Source organism: Anabrus simplex, chromosome 1 (assembly GCF_040414725.1).
Source record: "Anabrus simplex isolate iqAnaSimp1 chromosome 1, ASM4041472v1, whole genome shotgun sequence".
Classification (NCBI taxonomy): Eukaryota; Metazoa; Arthropoda; class Insecta; order Orthoptera; family Tettigoniidae; genus Anabrus; species Anabrus simplex.
The window spans coordinates 118,772,555-118,791,707 of record NC_090265.1 but is presented as its reverse complement, the minus strand read 5'-3'; the positions used below and the strand labels follow the sequence as shown (position 1 = coordinate 118,791,707).

At 40.5% G+C, this 19,153-nt stretch overlaps 1 protein-coding gene across 1 annotated transcript in view; it reads left to right on the top strand.

Annotated features, from left to right (window-relative positions):
* Positions 1 to 19,153, top strand: part of LOC136862515 (uncharacterized) — an 82,204-nt gene that overhangs the window by 47,251 nt on the left and 15,800 nt on the right. Inside the window, exons 3-4 of the mRNA XM_067138887.2 lie at positions 6,419 to 6,507; positions 16,993 to 17,211. Of these exons, the coding sequence (XP_066994988.2) occupies positions 6,419 to 6,507; positions 16,993 to 17,211 (308 nt within the window). The remainder of the gene's footprint in view (positions 1 to 6,418; positions 6,508 to 16,992; positions 17,212 to 19,153) is intronic.

Here is a 19,153-nt window from a genome sequence, read left to right as displayed (position 1 = left end):
GTACCAGTTTTCAAATTTCGTGGCAGAGCCGGAAATCGAACCCGGGCCTCCGGGGGTGGCAGCTAATCACATTAACCACTACACCACAGAGGCGGACCTCTTGAAATGTGTCGGAATGAATTGTAATGGTTTAACGTAAAACAATCACAGCCCACCGCTAATTTAGCCTATGGATAATAGGACTCTTCGCACTCTATATCCTGAAAATCACACCTTTTAATAATAATAATAATAATAATAATAATAATAATAATAATAATAATAATAATAATAATAATAATTGTATTAGATTTGTGTTCCACTAAGTACTTTTAAGGTTTTTGGGGATACCTAAGAGCCAGAATTCTGTCCCTCAGGAGTTATTTTGTGTGCCGATAAATCTACCGACACAATGCTAGTACTGAGCTCGATAGCTGCAGTCGCTTAAGTGCGGCCAGTATCCAGTATTTGGAAGATTGTAGGTTCGAACCCCACTGTCGGCAACCCTGAAGATGGTTTTTCCGTGGTTTGCCATTTTAACACCAGGCAAATGCTGGGGCTGTACCTTAATTGAGGGTAGGGCCGCTTCCTTCCCACTCCTAGCCCTTTCCTGTCCCATCGTCGCCATAAGACCTATCTGTGTCGGTGCGACGTAAAGCCAATAGCAAAAAAAAAAAAAAAAAAAAAAAAAAAAGCTGATATATTTGGGCATCTCCATATACCACAGGCCTGAACCAGGACAGAACCTGTCAATCTGTGCTCAGAAAACCAGTGATCATTCTGTTTGAGCCATTCTACCGCGAAACATTTCGCTTCTAAAGCATTTCTTTATAATTACGCGATCCTTATCATGGCAGTACTTGACAATGTATCTCATCCGTCTTCAATACGTTGAAATGTGGAAATTATGTATAGATGGATGGATGGCCTGATTAGTTGACAAGGAATATCTCTTATTGCCCTCTTCTTAATTTCGATTACACCGTTACGACGTACTTATCAAGATGGCTGAATAATTAGGTCAAAAGCTGTATATAAGAAGTTAAATTTAAAAGAGGTAATTGAGTAAGATGCCTTTGCTGGCGAGATGTAGTGTTTACAGTGCACTGTGTCTTCTGGTACGGGCTATATCAAATTTGTTACTTTCATTGACCTGTCTCAGTCACAACCTTGGCTTTGACAATATAAAAGTGACTGAGGTATGAGCGATTCTAGTAATACCATTGTTTACGCAGCCAGTCCCTGTCATGAATGGTGTGAAACTATCGCTCGTAGGATCTGTTGGTGCATGCATTTCAGTGGGCTTGGCAGACTGATATGTAATAGCAACGGCTGGCTCGGTGAGGAAAGCAACGGGAAACGACCTCATTCCTCATTTCCTTAGTACGCCTCTTCAGTGACGCCTAGGCTATTTATGACAGCTGTTGGCGGAGCTGCAGAGGATCAAACCAGCCTTCGGGCTGATTACCCAACATACATACACAATTAAGAAAATAGCTATCATATGAAGGCTCTCCGGCACACTCGAAAAAATATATATTATGATACATTAGACAAACAATCTATTTTAAGTAAAAGCGTCCTAATGGAGAGAAAAGTCAACGGTGACTTAACTAATAACATTGCTTTGACTGCAAGGGCTACTGTGACGTACTGAGTCATGTGTCTTCAGTAATAAAATGTCAACACAATATCTGATAATTCATTTCCGTTACAGGTAGCAATCCTACTCAATTATGTAGCAGACTCAATCAACCTTTGAACCATGTGCCTCTCCAAAAGTAAACGTCTTCTTTCCTTGTTCCTCGACCTCCTTAAAGTTTACTTACCTTCAGCATGAATAAACCACATATTCATTGTCTGAGCTAATCGATCTCTAAGGAGAGTTAGAAAACTTTTCACAATATGTGATCTTAATTTGTGCGTATAAGTGTAATCCTTTGAAATTTGAATTGGAATGGACTGCCCATGATTTGGGATTAGCGGAAAGAAATGTTAGAAAACATTTGCCATTACTACGATAAGGATATGAAATTCCGGTTTTAAAACATCTCAGTTTTGTAGTTTAATTGTATAGCGTATAGCGCATAGCGTATAAGTAAGAAAATATATTATTTTTACTTTTACGGTTCATATGATCAGATATATCAAATACATACATAAATCATCATTATAGACCGTTATGCCTTTTAGCATTCAGTCTGCAAGCCTCTGTGAATTTACTAAACGTCGCCATAATCCTCTATTTGAAACTAGTGTTGTGGTCTCATTCATTTCTATACCTCTCATCTTTAAATCGCTAGAAACTGAGTCTAACCATCGTCGTCGTAGTCTCCCTCTACTTCTCTTACCCACCATAACAGAGTCCATTATTCTTCTAGGTAACCTATCTTCCTCCATTTGCCTCACATGATCCCACCACCGAAGCCGGTTTATGCGTACAGCTTCATCCATCGAGTTCACTCCTAACTTAGCCTTTATCTCATCATTCCGAGTACTATCCTCCCATTGTTCCCACCTGTTTGTACCAGCGATCATTCTCGCTACTTTCGTGTCTGTTACTTCTGACTTATGAATAAGATATCCTGAGTCGATCCAGCTTTCGCTCCCTTAAGCAAAGTTGGTCTGAAAACAGACCGATGTAAAGGTAGTTTCGTCCGGGAGCTCACTTCCTTCTTACAGAATAATGTTGATCGCAACTGCGACCTCACTGCATTAGTTTTAATGCACCTTGATTGAAACCCTGGACGCTGGTAGAGTACATATTTTAGTCAGTGTTCTAGAAGTTCGGAACTCGCAATTTCGACGCTGAGTGCTCGTTGCGAGAGCAAATGCTTAATATCACAATGCATTTCTACGCTCGCCAGTGGAAGGGAGTAGGATTTGACGATTTTAAAAATTATTTACACAAATAGCTTGTAATCATTTATTCGAAGGAATAGTAATACTGAATTGTGATGGTGGTTGCTTTTTAAATAGTTAAATGGCAAGGTTATTAGCCACTTGAAAATGCCCATTCACTCTTGAAGACCTACAATGGAAATACGCACTTGCGTAAGAGGTATATTTCCAACGAAATTTCTCAATGCGACTTTCGGAAATTTTTATTAAAATAAATATTACAAATTGATCCCTGTCCCTGTGTGTGCTTGCTTTCATATTTCAACAAATAAAAATACGTGAAGAATAAAAATATGTAATAAAATGAATTATGCGAAAACAGAGGAAAGTGTAAAGTTACATGTGAAGAAGAGAAACATGGAATAAACTTAAATTAAGTTTACTTCCCGGTAGTAATTACAATCAAACGCATAGGAATTCATGTACATTTACCTAATCAACCTTGAAGCATTCCCTTGCAAGTATCGTAAGGTAATGATAATAGGATTGAAATCAAATTTACGCATAACAATTAAAACATACCTTTACAAGTAGATTTGTAAGTACCCTTACACAATAAGAACGCAATAACATGTCAATTCATACATGATTTACAGAATATAACCTAACATTTATCATCCCAAGTAATGAAATATAATTATTACAGGTGAAATTACTATGTGAAACGTACTCATAATTATAAATTTGCATTATGTATAGCCGAGGAACTTAATAAGCGATGACATCGAGCTCTTTTTCAGCCACCTACGGCGCAGAGCTGAGATATAAAGAGAAGACCCACATTGTACGAACCATTTTACTACAATCAAGAGATTCCCAGATAGTTGAGAAAGGCAGAAGGCATAAAAGTCGCGAGGATGTGCAAATTTTGCAGCTTTCTAGGCGCATAATGTCTATCATTACAAAACCCTTGCAAAGTAAATTTCATTAGATCTGTTTGAACAATACTTTATTGTAAAGTGTTGGTTAGTATATTGTACCGGTTACGAACGGTACATGCCGTACTTTTTAACGATCAATTATATTCCATCTTCACGCAAGACATTCACTGCGAACTTGGTTTGTTTACGCTCGGTGAGGCGAGCCGGCTTGAGCCAGCGACAGCTGTATGAGTGATGTAGATGTAGGAACAAGATAGGCCACCTGCCTGACGCGTCACGTGTAGCCTGCCTGGGCTAGCATGCTCCAGAAAGAACATCACCCTTCGCGAATATTCGATGTGAACATTTTTTAAACTTCTATAATTGTAAGTGCAGCGACTTGAGAGATACGTCGTTTTGAAGAGGATCACATAAAAGTCTCCAATTGTGACTCGCAAGCAAATCCGTCGATGGATTCTCGAGATAATCAACTTCAAAAATATCACGCTATCTGATGACGTAGGAGCTAAACAGAATATAAGGCGAGCTCACTTAATCCAAATCAGTCAGTCACAGCTGGGAGTCCAGTCTGACTCTTCACGCTGCATCATGACTGTTCGTCGAAGTGCTGACCAAGTCTATCTTCAAAATGTTTCAAAGTCTTGGTAGTGGACGTAAACTCTGACAGTCGAGTTGAACTTAGAATTTGTGCGCGTGTTGAAGTTCAAATTATACAAAGTCTTTATAGTGAACTTCGATTCTATCAGTCGAGTAGAACTTCGAATCTGTGTTCGTGTTGAGACCCTAATTGTGACAAGTCTTATAGTGGACTTTGGTGCTAACAGTCGAGTTGAACATAAAATCTGTGCGCATGTAGAAACTTCTCGATGTGACCTAATTTTATGATTGGGGAACTTAGTTTATTACCACGCTGCCTAGCTATAAACTACCTGAAATTGCCTTGAGAGATACTTCATGCCAACTTGAAAATAATTGATAAAGTCGGTCCATATTTACTGGTACTATATAAACATAATTAATTTGTTTCAAGAACAACAGCTACAATGCCTGGTATTTCTGACGCTGTGGTAGTTGGGTACTTAGTGCGTGTGGCAGAAGAATAGACTGTTAAGGCTGTTTGAACATATCTCTTCTCCAGCTACTCCAAGTGCAACATTGTGTCTTGTTTTTTCCAAGGTCGAGGAGCCCTCGGATATCCGAAATCATCGTTTGTGGCACTTCTGCCGTGCACGACAGGGATTTGTCACCTCTGCTGTGTAGAAATTGGCCCGGAGACAGTTACTAAAATTGTGTACGTTTTTTATGAAAGACATTTTCATCAATTAAATTAAGTGCAGATAGCCTATCACCTTTCCTTCTCCGAAAATTTCTCTGAGACCTCTATTAGACAAAATTGGTTCGAGACATTCAAGTAGAAAAGAGAGAGAGAATTTTGAAACTTGATAAGCGCCCCTCAATAGGAAAGTTTTAAAACTTTAGTGATCTATCCAAACCAATTAAGCACCGCTCTATTAATAAGGTACTGTAAATACTGACAAAAACATTCAGCTATTTTTATTTAGGTTATCATTTACTTATTGACATATACGACCATGTGGAAACAAGGGGCAAGAACGCGATCCTAGTGACTGAATGGTGAACTAAGATGTCACCCGTTTCCACGAGTGAATTCCAAGGCCTGGTATTATAGCGTAGGTAACGATGTAGACCTTGCGGAAGGCTAGCGTACAGTGAGCCATCTAGTGACGAACGGCAGTACCACTTAATATAGACCGACAGTAAAGCATTCTTAAATTCAAATCTTCATTAGTATTGAAGCCTTCCTCGTGAACAACCAAGATTTCCTTCTGAAGACGCGGAGCAAAGTTTTCTGCGAAACGTAAAGAGATTCACCTTATTTTGTGACATGGCGAAGGCCCAAAATTTATTATCATGCCCTCAATTACGGGCCGTGAAAGCATCAATCTAAGTGTTGAAATAATAATTGTCATCCTTGGATCGTCTTTGTAACATAATCTCGAGCCAATTTCAACCTTCTATGCATTTTTGCTTTCTAACTGTGGAAGGCGACACAATTGAACATATGCGTATGGCCGTCGGTGCTCGGAGTGTCCGACGACATGGTTGGTTCGCCAGTTCTGCAGCTGCATCTCCCAGTACACCCCATGGGGGTGAGCTACATGTATCATTGTGGGTAGAGGTGTAATTGTAAGGGCTATGAATGGGAAAGAAGTGTCCATGGCTTTGAGAAAATTACCATACCACCATTTGCCTGGATTTGAAATAGGAAACCAATGAATGCTATTTCGAGGATGGCAAGCGAGGGATTCGAGCTCACTTGTCTCCCGAGTGCAGAGCCAATAGCAATGATTACCGACTTAAAATACGTCACTCAATCAGCATAGATCTAGTACACCGTTCGTCGTTCGAACTAAGACCGATAGAACTGGTGGACATGGTGAAGATGATACAATCACTTCGCTGAAAGAAACGTATTTTTCTTTAAAGGATTCAAAATTTGGAACAGCGTAAATTTTTACATTCGAACATATTTATGTGGTCGTCCTCTTATGTTCGTCTGCCCTGAACCTTTGCGTTAACCCTCTATGCATTCTGGCGACATTTCATCATGCAGTAACTGTCCTCCTGTGTTTCAGATGTTACTGCATAGAGCCTAAGAACGGAGAAAGAATATTTGGCGAAGCCCTATACTTGTCGCAAGATGTCACAAAGAGAATGACGTGTGGTAAGTATTGTAAAATTCTCTCTTAAATACTTTTTTAAATATCGTGCATTTGAAGATTATGCCCGTAACTCTCGGTTATGTTAATACTAATACAGTACACATTTGAGTCAGAGTTCCGAACCTTTATATTTGATGATTCCATTGCTTGAATTGCAATGCTATTTTGCTTGAAAATTCATAGGTTTTCGCTAAAATTTTGAAAGCTATACCAATATTGTAAAGAGGTAAAGTTTGTTCTTTTATTAGTTTCCTTGTTTGTCTATATGTACATAGAAGGGACTGTTGATGCTAAGGGAATTGGAGTTCCAATTTGCAGGTCAGAATTCGATAGAGCTTCGAGAGACCTAAATAAGGAGAAGGCACCGAGAATTGATTATATACTCTCAGAATTTGTGACTGCTTTTGGAGAAACCAGCATGGCGAACTTATTCCATTTCGGGTGTAAGATGTATCAATCAATCAATCAATCAATCAATCAATCAATCAATCAATCAATCAATCAATCAATCAATCAATCAATCAATCAATCAATCAATCAATCAATCAATCAATCAATCAATCAATCAATCAATCAATCAATCAATCAATCAATCAATCAATCAATCAATCAATCAATCAATCAATCAATCAATCAATCAATCAATCAATCAATCAATCAATCAATCAATCAATCAATCAATCAATCAATCAATCAATCAATCAATCAATCAATCAATCAATCAATCAATCAATCAATCAATCAATCAATCAATCAATCAATCAATCAATCAATCAATCAATCAATCAATCAATCAATCAATCAATCAATCAATCAATCAATCAATCAATCAATCAATCAATCAATCAATCAATCAATCAATCAATCAATCAATCAATACTGATATGCATTTCGGGCAGTCACCCAGGTGGCGGATTCTCTATCTGTTGTTTTCCTAGCCCTTTCTTAAATGATCACAAAGAAATTGGAAATTTATTGAACATCTCCCTTGGTAAGTTATTCCAATCCCTAACTCCCCTTCCTATAAATGAATATTTGCCCCAGTTTGTCCTCTTGAATTCCAACTTTATCTTCATATTGTGATCTTTCCTACTTTTATAAACGCCAATCAAACTTATTCGTCCACTAATGTCATTCCACGCCATCTCTCCGCTGACAGCTCGGAACATACCACTTAATCGAGCAGCTCTTCTTCTTTCTCTCAATTCTTCCCAACCCAAACTTTGCAACATTTTTGTAACGCTACTCTTTTTTCGGAAATCACCCAGAACAAATCGAGCTGCTTTTCTTTGGATTTTTTCCAGTTCTTGAATCAGGTAATCCTGGTGAGGGTCCACTGGAACCATACTCTAGTTGGGGTCTTACCAGAGACTTATATGCACTCTACTTTACATCCTTACTACAACCCCTAAACACCCACATAACCATGTGCAGAGATCTGTACCCTTTATTTACAATCCCATTTATGTGATTACCCCAATGAAGATCTTTCCTTATATTAACACCTAGATACTTACAATGATCCCCAAAAGGAACTTTCAACCCATCAACGCAGTAATTAAAACTGAGAGGACTTTTCCTATTTGTGAAACTCACAACCTGACTTTTAACCCCGTTTATCAATATACCATTGCCTGCTGTCCATCTCACAACATTTTCGAGGTCACGTTGCAGTTGCTCACAATCTTGTAACTTATTTATCACTCTATAGAGAATAACATCATCCGCAAAAAGCCTTACCTCCGATTCCACTCATTTACTCATATCATTTATATACGGTATATGCGAAAACATAAAGGTCCGATAATACTGCCTTGAGGAATTCCCCTCTTAATTATTACAGGGTCAGATAAAGCTTCACCTGCTCTAATTCTCTGAGATCTATTTTCTAGAAATATAGCAACCCATTCAGTCACTCTTTTGTCTAGTCCAATTGCACTCATTTTTGCCAGTAGTCTCCCATGATTCACCCTATCAAATGCTTTAGAGAGGTCAATCACGATACAGTCCATTTGACCTCCAGAATCCAAGAGATCTGCTATATCTTGCTGGATGTATGAAACAGGAGAAGTCCCATATGACTTTAGACAGAAAGTTGATATACCTATTCCCACTATTCCCAGGAAAGGAGGTGTCGACAAGTGTAAAAACTATCCCACCATTAGTATTTCACACTCTAACGGGTATTTTTTAGAGAAGAATGGAAAGACAAGTTGAAGTTGACTTGGAAGAAGATCAGTTTGGTTTCAGAAGAAATGTAGGAACACGTGAAGCAATCCTGATTTTACATCTAATCTTGGAGGATCAAGTTAAGTTAAATGAGCCCCGTAACCTGTATTGCATGCATAGATCTAGAAAAGGCATTCGATAGTGTTGATTGGACCAAGCGATTTGAGATTCTGAAGGTGACCGGAATCATATACCAAAAAAAGAAGAGTTATATACAATACAAAAGTCAGTCTGCATTAATAATAATTGAAGTCAATGAAAATTAAGCTGCAATCCAGAAAGGAGTGGGGCAAGGCTGCAGTGCTTTCCAGTTTTTATATAGAACAAACTCTCAAGGAAATGAGAAAGGCATTTGGTCAAGTAATCACATCCGAAGGGGAGGAAATCAATAATCTGAGATTTTCCAATAATATATATATATATATATTTATCGGAGCCTGTAGAAGATTTGGAGGAATTTCTGAATGGCATCGAAACGGTCTTGAAGAAGGAGTGTATAACTAAAATTAACAAATCCAAAACAAAAGTAATGGACGGCAGCCGAACGAAGTCATTTCATGCAGAAAATATTAGATTAGGAAATGTTTTAAAGGAAGATGAATAAATTGTTTCTTGGGTAGTAACATAACTAATGATGGCAGAAGTGAGGAGGACACAAAATACAGACTAGCAGAAGCAAAGGACGCCTTTATTATGAGAAATTTGCTCACTTCGAACATTGATATCGGAACTAAAAATATGTTTGTGAAGACTTTCGTCTGGAGCATGGCACTGTATGGAAGTGAAATATTGACGATAACTAGCTCAGAAACAGAATACAAGTTTCGAAATGTGGTATTACAGAAAAATGCTGAAGGTGAGATGGATAGATCGAATTACGAATGAAGAGGTACCGAATCGAATTTGGAAAAATTTGACGAAAAGAATAGATAGAATGATAGGGTACATCTTAAAACACCCAGGACTTTTCCATTTGGTTTTGGAGAGAATTGTAGATGGTAGAATACTGTAGATGGCGGTGGTGTTTATTGTGTTAAGAGGAAGTACAACTAGCCAAACATCCTCTTTATAACACTAATCAGAGAGAAAAACTGTAAGGTATCCGACACTTCGAAAAATGTAGGTATCGGCTAAGAGAGGCAAGGGTCACGAAGGGCCTGAAAATGAAAGACTCCCTAGCCCTAGAATGCTTTAGTAGCGTTAGAGTCGGAAAAGAACAAGATTTGACCAAGAAAGGTCGGACAGGATAGATGAAAGTCAGGAGCCTGGCACAAGTAATTAGAAGCTATGCCAGGACTCAGCAATGGGCCCCGTAATCGCCAACCTACGGTCCCAAGTTCGGAGCCCCTGAGGCTCGTTTTAGTCGCCTCTCACGACAGGCAGGGGATACCGTGGATGTTATCCTAAATACGGTAGGGGTAGATTCAAGGTATGAATATGAAAAGCAGATTAGAGTAGATGTAGAAGTAGAAATGAGAAGGGTAGCACAGGACAGGGTGCGACGGAGGGCTGCGCCAAATCCGCGTATGGACTGAGGATCCAAATAACAATATAATAACATACATGACTGAAAAAGTTATTTTCAAAAGGAACCGAATACTAACATTTTAAAAATCAGAGCATTGTAGAAAATATTCGTTAGTAGGCAGATCCGTAATATGAATGAAAATGAAATCGTCATAACGCTCCAAATCTATGACCAGCAGCTACAGAACACGTTATGTAAACATTGTTGTATTCGATGGTCTCTTTTATGATTATTTAACTAAGCTGTGCCTTCACTGTAAATAACTTTTATTATTAACAAATACATCGCAATTGGGAAATATCCCGGTGACAATGGTCACTTACAGTAGAGTGATGATAAAGTAAAGTTAATACATAACAACACAACAAGAGTACAACAAGCAATTCCATGGAAAGAAAATATTACAGGAGATACCATTAGTTTAACATTCTAAATGCAGCATCATCATATACAAACTGATACACAACTTGCATTTCCAGTGCTTAACACTACGGCTTACAATACTATAGGTTGAACTTAATGCTAGATTAACATCACAACACCGTCGTATACAAATACACACGTACCTTAAGTATTTCATAATTTTACACTATGACTTAAACACAACAACAACAGCAATTGATCATTTTATTTTTAAAATACTTCCCCGATGACGGAAATGAAATTTAATGCCTTTCAAATGGATGTATTTAGAGTTTTAGTGCGATAGAGTAAGTAATCCATTCTTTTTTCTTGAATCCCGGTATTTTCTAGACTTCAAACGGTTTAACTGAAATACTTTGTAAAATAATGAATTTACTCTATCTGATCGTAAGTCCTAGAATACATTTTCAGTTGAAATTTCACAATGATCGACTTTCTCCTCCATAAAATTCTACTTATAGCTTTTGTAGCTTTTGGAAATGAGCTTCTCAATAATTCTTCAATATCAGAGGATCGGGTAAATTTAAAAATTGTAGAGCTAGTCGAAGAATTGTTTATCCTGGACGCTTAAAAGTGAATACGCTGCTTAATCCATTACAGTTGAGGTGGGTAGCATTTGCATCTCTTAGAAAGTCCGAGACTGCAATACGAAGAAACTTCTGTATACCTTAGATACAATTAACTCTGCAATGTAGCTATTGTTGGCGGTCAAGTGGGTATCAAGGTCCATGATCCAATAGTTTTCATAGAATTGTGCGCCAAGTATGATCAATTCTTTGAAACTAGTATTTTTTTAAATCTGGAGTTGAAGATTCAATTATTCCTCAGGGCAGGGATGGGAATGTCAATGATTTGTAAATTCTTCACTCATTTACCTTCACAGTGGAAAATCTTAAACAACTATCCTCTTCATTATCACTATCTGTCTACAAGTATTTGTAGGTTTATGAGGCATTTCAATATCGGTACATATATATATATATTGACACAAGAGAATGCGACCCGCAGAAATTAATGGAGACAACGGCCGAATATATCAATGACAACAAAAAGCAATTCATAAGATTTCATCCACAGTACGTAGTAGCAACTTTCCTATTATCTGAAGTACAGTTTTTCCGGGATCTTATCAGACCACATGGGCATTGAGCTGCTGGTAAACTGACAGCTACACTTCTACTGTTCATCAAAGGATAGCCTTTATCTTTCAACATAATCAAGGGTCGTTAACCTATCAGATGAATTATCTTATGAGGTTAACAACCTGTGCATTGTAAATTTCAAAACTCCTCATACGATTTTCAATGTGGGTGCTTCTTTTTTTCTTTTACAGTTGGCTTTACATCGCACCCAAATAGATAGGTCTTATGGCGACGATGGGAGAGAGAAGAGCTAGGAGAGGAATGGAAGTGACCGTGGCCTTAATTAAAGTACAGCTCCCACCATTTGCCCGGTAAATAAATAATTTCGTGTGGCTATTTCTCGCCGAGTGCAGCCCTTGTAAGGTAGACCCTGAGATGAGGGTGGGCGGCAGCTGCCATGTGTAGGTAACTACGTGGTTTTGTGGTGGAGGATAGTGTTGTGTGTCGTGTGTGAGTTGCAGGGATGTTGGGGACAGCACAAACACCCAGCCCCCGGGCCATTGCAATTAACAAATGAAGGTTGAAGTCCTCGACCCGGCCGGGAATCGAACCCGTGACCCTCTGAATCGAAGGCCAGTACGCTGACCATTCAGCCATCGAGTCGGACATTTGCCCGCTGTAAAAATGGGGAACCACGTAATATCATCTTTAGAGCTGCCGACAACTCACTATCTCACGAATTCAAGCTCACAGCTGCGCGTGCCTAACCGCACGGCCATCTCGCTCGGTAATGTGGTACGGTCTTTATAAGACTACTTTGCTTTCTGTTTCACGTACGCGATGTATTGGAGTAAAAACATGGTAGTGGTGGCGATTAATGTTTTGAGAGGAAGTTTATCTGGGCAACCAGCCTCTATTATCAATAATAATCACGAAGGAAGGAAGGAAGGAAGGAGAGGTCCAATCCATTAAAAAATAAAGGATTGGGTGAAAAGGGGAAGGCTGCGACGGGCGGGAAAATGAAAGACTCCCTAGTCCTCGCTAATCTAATACCTTCACAGTAGGAAGAGAATAAGATTTGACCAAGGAAGGTCGGATAGGAAAGATTAAGGTGATGTGACTGGCACAAGTACGTGAAAACAGTGCCAGGCTCAGCTAGGGATAACGAGGTCGCCAACCTGCACTTCCAAGCCGACAGCCCTTAGTCCCCCTTTTAGTCGCTTCTTACAACAGGTAGGGGATACCGTGGGATAATTCTACCATTTTGACCCCCAGGGGGTTATTGGCATGATAGACGTGAGACATCATCGAGATCAGGGATATGGAACTTTGTGGTGCTCTTTGGGTACATTAGCACTGAAGTTGGTTCGGTATGTCCAAGTTTATCTTACTACTTAGGATGACTTGAACCATCAGAACTTGATGAGACCTTCCTTTGAAAATCAGTAGCAATAATTTAACTATGAGACAGAATGATAAGCCTGAATTTCATTTTATAATAATTCACAGTTTAAAAAAATCACGAGAACATGCTTTGTAACGTCTGGTATGTGAACGTTATTTGGTAGATGGGGTTCCATTGGTCGTACAGCATACCTTGAGACCTTCGCTACTCAGGGTATGTCAAATCGAAGTTATACTCCACCTGTAGGCGTAGCCATGCATTAAACCCCTCAAAACAAAGTGAATAGCGGTGCGTCCGTGTGCCGTTGTGAGGTATACAGACAACTGCGGTCATTTGAGCACGTTGTACGTTAATCAGCACATCCGATGAGACATCTTAACGAGGTCCAAGTCGCAAGAGCCATCTCTTTGATCCAGGAAGGATGGACATTTCGTCGTTTTGCTGTGGATCTCAAAGTCTCTCCGTCAGATATTCAACGATTGTGGAATCGCTACAATGAGACAGGCCAGTTCACAAGGAGTGTTGAACAAGGTCGTGGACGCATGACAACCCCACAGGATGACCGATATCTGACCATCTATGCGTTGCGGCGTGGTTCAGTAACTGCCAGAGAACTGCAACAAGACTCAGGAGGGTCACTGGAGTCACGCTGTCTGACCAGACAGCAAGGGACAGGTTAAGAGACGAGTCCTTACGGCCCAGACGCTCTGTTCCAGCGCCCCGTTTAATGCAACAACATCGCGCAGCTCGCCTTCTGTTTGCCCGTACCCGTCAACTGGCAACTTTGCCAATGGAGACCTGTGTTGTTCACAGACGAGTCCAGATTTCCCCTAACACAGCGTGATGGACGTTGTGGTGAGCAGTACATGCCAAATGTTGTCCAGGAAGGCGACCGATTCGAACACGGTTCTGTGATGATGTGGGGGTAGCATCAGTATTGATTGCCGTACGGATCTTGTCGTCGTCCGTGGTAATCTTAACCCTGCGGTGTGCATCGAGCAGATACTACTACAGCATGTGTTGGTTCCTGTATACGGTGTTGGCCCTGAATTTGTACTCATGCACGACAATGCCAACCAAGCGAGTTGGCCGTGCGGTTAGGAGCGCGCAGCTATGAGCTCGCATCCGGGAGATAGTGGGTTCGAACCCCACTGTCGGCAGCTCTGAAGATGGTTTTCCGTTGTTTCCCATATTCGTACCAGGCAAATGCTGGGGCTGCACCGTAATTAAGGCCACGGCCACTTCCATTCCTTTCCTAGGCCTTTCCTATTCCACCATCACTATGAGACCTATCTGTGTCGGTGCGACGTAAAGCAAATAACAAACAAACAAAAAAAAAAAAGACAATGCCAGGGCTCATGTAGCGCGCATCATCAGAGCTGTCTTGCGAGAACTGGACATTCAAGAGATGGAATGGCCAGCAGTAAGTCCCGACCTTAATCCCGTCGAGCGTGTGTGGGATAGGCTTGACAGAAGTGTTCGTGGGCGTCCCGTTCCACCACAGACTAAGTCCTCGAACAGGCTCTCGTTGAAGAATGGGTCCTGATACCACAAAGTCACCTCCGTCGACTTATACGGAGCAACTGTGATAAATGCTAATGGAGGACATACATCATACTGAAGCTCTCCAACTGTGATAAAAAATCCACCCTGGAGGACTGTTATAACATTTTTCGTCCCGATTTGGACATTTCCGTTTGTGTTCTGAAAATGAACGCGAATCCATCGATGTTCCTTTCTATACTACGACGGTAAAGACTAAAGGTTTAGTTGGTAATATACCTGGGTGTGAGGTATTGTTTTACGGAGCATGGCATACGTTCAAAAACAAATTCCCGTAATTTATTTGATCTGTGTATTATTGGCTTTACGTTGCATTAACTACTTTTACGGTTTTCGGAGATGCCGTGGTGTCGGAATTTAGTCTCGTAGGAGTTCTTTTAAGTGCCAGTAAATCTACCGACACGAGGCTGACATATTTGAGAACCTACAAATACCACCGGGCTGAGCCAGGTTTGAACCTGCGAAGGCTAGCGCCTAAATCGTCTGATCCACTCAGACCGACAGTTTCACTTTCAGTTACATTTCCTCTCATTTATTTATATTTCGTACCACCTCGGTGTCCAGCTGCTTCGGTAATTGGTTATCATGTCGGTCTTTGACCCAGAGGACCCCGGGTTTGATTCTCAGTTGTGTCGGGGCTTTTAACCTATAAAGTTTATTTCCTGCGAGTTGAGGCATCTCCAACATTAAATTTCAACTTGAGTGGGACCCTATCTCACAGACGCGCAAGTCACGCATTGGGTCAACTTGAAAGAGCTGCGCAAAGGCCTCACCACCGGCCACGTGCAATTAAAATAATTAATTTAGTTACAGTACTGGGTTCCATGATTTCAAATTTGTTTTCAATTTTGTATTTATATTTTAAGCACATATTTATTTATTAACTTATTGTATTTATTTAATTTTAAGTAAATAGGTCAACTTTTGCTACCATCATTCATTTGTCACTTGTGGTTTACCTCGTTGGAGTAATTTCGATTGTCTTCAATCAATCAATCAATCAATCAATCAATCAATCAATCAATCAATCAATCAATCAATCAATCAATCAATCAATCAATCAATCAATGATCTGCAATTAGGGCGGTCATACAAGTGGCAGATTCCCTATCAATTATTGTTTACTTCATATTTACATTTATTCATAATTGTTTACCTAGCTTTTTCTTAAATATTAAATATTTGCAATGAACTTGCAAATTTATCGATTATTTCCCTTGATAATTTATTCCAATTCCTTACCCTTAAGCCTACAAATGAATATTTGCCCCAAATTGTCTTCTTGAATTCCAACTTTATCTTCATATCATAATATTTCCTACTTTAAAAAGCGCCACTCAAGCTTATCCTTCTACTTACGTCATTCCACGCCAACTCACCACTAACAGCTCGAAATATACCGCATCTCGTCTGCTTACTCCCAAGTCTTTCCAGCCCAAAGTTTGCAATATTTTAGTAACACTACTCGTTTGTGGAAAATCACCCAGAACAAATCGTGATGCTTTCCTTTGAATGTTTTCTAGTTCTCTTATCAAGTATTCCTGGTGAGGGTCTCATATACTGGAGCCATACTCTTACCAAAAGCAAACACCCTAGGGGACTTGGCGCGTTAAGTTTTTAATAGAAATCCTTGTCCGAAAACATCTCACCTGCGTGCTACTAGGAAGACATCAAATCAGGCTTTCCAAACTCCCGCGTCAACTACAGATTAACACTGAGAGGAACACAACTTATCAGCTCAAGCAAATATACAAGAGTGATCAACATGTTAAAATATACATAAATAAAAACTACCTGATGTTGAAACCACGAAGTTTGGTGCACATGTTGCATTCGTGAAGCATGATTTGGTATAATTGCTCTGTCATACCCTGCGTGTGCTGAGTCTCTTGTGCTGCAGCCAGATTTCGTGCTAGCCGATACTCTTTTGATACTAAAGGGCTAACAAAAATAATATTCTACACAGTGACTCCACATGAACGGTTCGAGAAGCGTTAAATCTGGCGAACATGGCAGCCAAGCACTTTTAACCGAATATTCCATTGTAATTTTGTCAGGTGACTAGTTCGAAATGCGAGGGTCTGCAATCGTGCCGAAACCTAATTTTTTGCACAAATATATTCCTCTACGACGTCTTACATCGGACGCTACATCGACACGTTGGTTATCATGAGGGCATACAATGTGTGATTATCTGATGCTTAGAATTTTATTAGGAAGATTCATAATCTACTTTCCTTTTTTGTACCTTTTCTAGGTTGTTCCCGATCAGCGTGGAGGGCGTCTCAGGTGCCCAATTTTGTGCAGTCCGCTCGCTGTACTGCCGACGGCAGTTACGAAAGTCTCCAGTGCGTAGACAATAAGTGTGCCTGTGTCAGTTCTGTTGACGGGACTATCGTCGACGGAAGTATAGTGGATCTTAGGGATATGCATAAGGGCTACCCGTCATGTTTTGATTCTCAACAACATGCACCCGGTAAGTACGAACAAGTATCCTCAAAACTACTAAAGGTGACTTTATGTCTATCTTCTATCTTAATCTGTTTACCCTCCAGGGTTGGCATTTCCCTCGGACTCAGCGAGGGTCCCACATGTACCGCCTCAAGAGCAGTGTCCCGGAGCGTGAAACATTGGATTGGGGAATACAACTGGGGAGGATGACCAGTACCTCACCCAGGCGGCCTCACCTGCTATGCTGACCAGGGGCCTTGGTGGGGGACGGGAAGATTGGAAGGGATAGATAAGGAAGAGGGAAGGAAGCGGCCGTGGCCTTAAGTTAGGTACCATCTCTGCACTTGCCTGGAGAAGTGGGAAACCACGGAAAACCACTTCCAGGATGGCTGAGGTGAGAATCGAACCCACCTCTACTCAGTTAACCTCCCGAGGCTGAGTGGACCCTGTTCCAGCCCTCGTACCTCTTTTAAAATTTCGTGGCAGAGCCGGGAATCGAACCCGGGCCTCCGGGGGTGGCAGCTAATCACACCAACCACTACACCACAGGTGATTTCATGTTCTGTCTTTAATATGAAATTGTGGTTCTATAGGAATATGTAAACCGAAATTTTATTTATAGTTCTAATTGAAAATAAATCGGGAAATAAGTGTCTGCGACAATCCAGACACAGTTGCGGATGATAACGGACGACAGTAGCTAAGAAGTACCAACTGGAAAATTTCCGTAATTTACTTACGTGACAGGAGAGGACTAAGTACCCTCCGTGGCAAGGACAGCAGTCCGCCTGACCGAGGCGGTAAAGGCGTGCTCGGTTCGCCCGGAAGGACGTGGGTTCGAATCCCCGTCAGGAAGTCGTAAAATTTAAGAAACGAGAATTCCGCTTCCGAAGGTGCATACGGCCCTGAGGTTCACTCAGCGTACACCAAAAATGAGTACCAGGTTAATTCCTGGGGGAAAAGTCGGTCGGGCGTAGAGCTTACCACTCTAGCCTATCACGTGCCGAGGTTAACAATGGTGGAAGCCTTTACCTTCCACTCCTCCAAGGGCCTTCATGGCCTGTACGGAGGTGTCTTTGTCTTTTTTTGTCTTTATTCGTCTTGCATCACTGACGACAGAAGGGCAGGAGGGGGTTGTTCGAAATTCGCACTTCTTACGGGGTTTCACTTGGAGTTGCCGAGATATCACATGTTACAATATTGTGATCATCTATAAGCCTCGAACAGTCCTCTGGCCGGTACCTATTATATTAATGTATATGGAAGACATTATAACACTTGGAAATTTCTACTGCCACCATACTTCATGGGGATATGATAAATCTGATGAGAACGATGACAGCAGTGGTTAATTTCGGCCGGAACGTGGCGGAACGGCGTTCCGACACCTGCCAGGGTTGCACACTATTTTTAAGGAGACTGTGCAATGAAAAGTTACTGGAAAACGCATGTTCATACATGCGTCATACAGCTTTAACACAAGTTTCCAAATATAAAAACTTGTGCCTTTTATGGATGGGGAAGATTTGGTTGAAAAGGAGGCAAAAGACATGGATGACCCCTAAAATTTTAATGGATCGATGTACATAACCTTGATTTGGTGTTCGATACTCATGATCAAGCCATGTTTCACTCAGCTCGGTGAAACTTGAATTAATATCCCGACCTGTGTTTTGTGTCACACAGCCTAATGATTCCGACCCCTCGAGTTCGACAAAGGTACTGAATAATTCCGTAGTAGGCAGTTCAGACATGTAATTTACAACATCGGTGTTCATATTCCAGAAATAACATCAACACCTAAGCGTCAATATATTTTTGAGAGAGCTGTCTGGAATATGTAAGATGATAATGTACAGGGGGGAGGGTGCATTTAACTACCAAGAGCTATGATTGATTTGTTGATTCAATGAAATTTACTGCCGAAGGAAGCATCCAAAATGAGATTCAAAAAGATTATGTGCCTG